At 47.8% G+C, this 1,294-nt stretch overlaps 1 protein-coding gene across 1 annotated transcript in view; it reads right to left on the bottom strand.

Annotated features, from left to right (window-relative positions):
• Positions 1-648, bottom strand: part of LOC116695659 (ribonuclease P protein subunit p21) — a 3,238-nt gene extending 2,590 nt beyond the window's left edge. The window contains exons 1-2 of the mRNA XM_032526083.1: positions 354-648; positions 119-219 (exon numbers count right to left, since the gene is read on the bottom strand). Of these exons, the coding sequence (XP_032381974.1) occupies positions 119-219; positions 354-410 (158 nt within the window). The 5' untranslated portion in view covers positions 411-648. The remainder of the gene's footprint in view (positions 1-118; positions 220-353) is intronic.
• Positions 649-1,294: the final 646 nt, after the last annotated feature.

Here is a 1,294-nt window from a genome sequence, read left to right as displayed (position 1 = left end):
GGACCCAAATAAAGTCAACACTCGGAAGTGACAGCGCTTTGCTGTAATGGGGCCTTCAAAATAAATTCATAACAGACGAAAGAAACAACTATATCACATCGAAATAAAATTAACTTACTGTCTGAGAACTAAACGCCTTGCAATGGTCCTCTGTGTGAAGCAGTAGAAACGAGCCAGCTCCACATTTTCCGGGTTTTGGGCTAAAACACAATGTGCTGCCTGTAAAAAGTTAAAACCGGTGGAGTGAAGTCATTACATGGCTGCTCAGCAAAGTAGTTAGCATGCTATGCTAGCATGTCGGCCACTGCCGATGCTACCATGACAGCGCTGTCTTTATCATATTTATTTCCTACCTGGTAAAGATAGTTCAGTCTTTGATAAGCGTCTTTGTCTTTCAGTTGGAGTGCCATTACACACAGAGGTAAAGATACAGTAGCAGTTTCTTTACAGTCGCTTGTGAGCTACAGCCGCAGTGGCGCCTGACCTCAGCAGGCAGCGGTTCTTTTTTATGCAGGCTGGTAGGGGAGGGTTCCTGATCGCTGATTGGCTCGCCCTGACAATAGGCTCGTTCGAGATGAGCCAGGTCTGCGCAGAATCGATCACCGGCGATCGGCGCCCGTTGCATGCCGGTTAGATTTGTGTCCGACTTGATCCCGACTCGCTCTGACGTCATGCACACGTGGGCAACGGAAATCTCACGAGAGCAAGGCGGACGCAGTTCTGGGACGCAGGCGGCGCAGTTGCTTTTCCCCGACTGCAAGAGCCAGGCGGACCCAGCGGACCCAGAGCATGCTGGGAAACGCCGGCTTCTCAGCTGATTTAACACCTGATTGGTTTACAAACATGATGACGTTTATAAAACTTTTTACTGTTTTTGAATCGGAAGGATTTTAATTGCTATTGTGTCGGATTAAAGACTTATTCTGTACATAACACATGTTGTGGCTGATAGTTAAGTTTAGAAGTCAGAGAGACTAAACCCGTTCAGATCACGGATCATCTACAGTGTGTTGTTCATTAAAATCAGCAACAGGTCGCTTGACAGCTACTCTGCATAATTAAAACACTGGAGACTGTGTACCAGCTGTATGTGGGTCTGATTATATTTTATTAATCGATCGCACCACCGTGTTTTCATCACTTCCTGTCCAGCCTGACTTTACCGCAGCTTTCTGTCACCGCCCCCCGCTGCTGCCGCCTGCTCTCGTCCACTCTACAGGCGAGGCGCAGTTCATCTCGAACGAGCCTACTATCCCACACTTAACCACGTCAAAAAACTGTGACCTTGCTGTGC

Source organism: Etheostoma spectabile, chromosome 9 (assembly GCF_008692095.1).
Source record: "Etheostoma spectabile isolate EspeVRDwgs_2016 chromosome 9, UIUC_Espe_1.0, whole genome shotgun sequence".
In the NCBI taxonomy this organism is placed as follows: Eukaryota; Metazoa; Chordata; class Actinopteri; order Perciformes; family Percidae; genus Etheostoma; species Etheostoma spectabile.
Note: the sequence above shows the minus strand (reverse complement) of the source record. Positions and strands in the feature narration are given on the sequence as shown.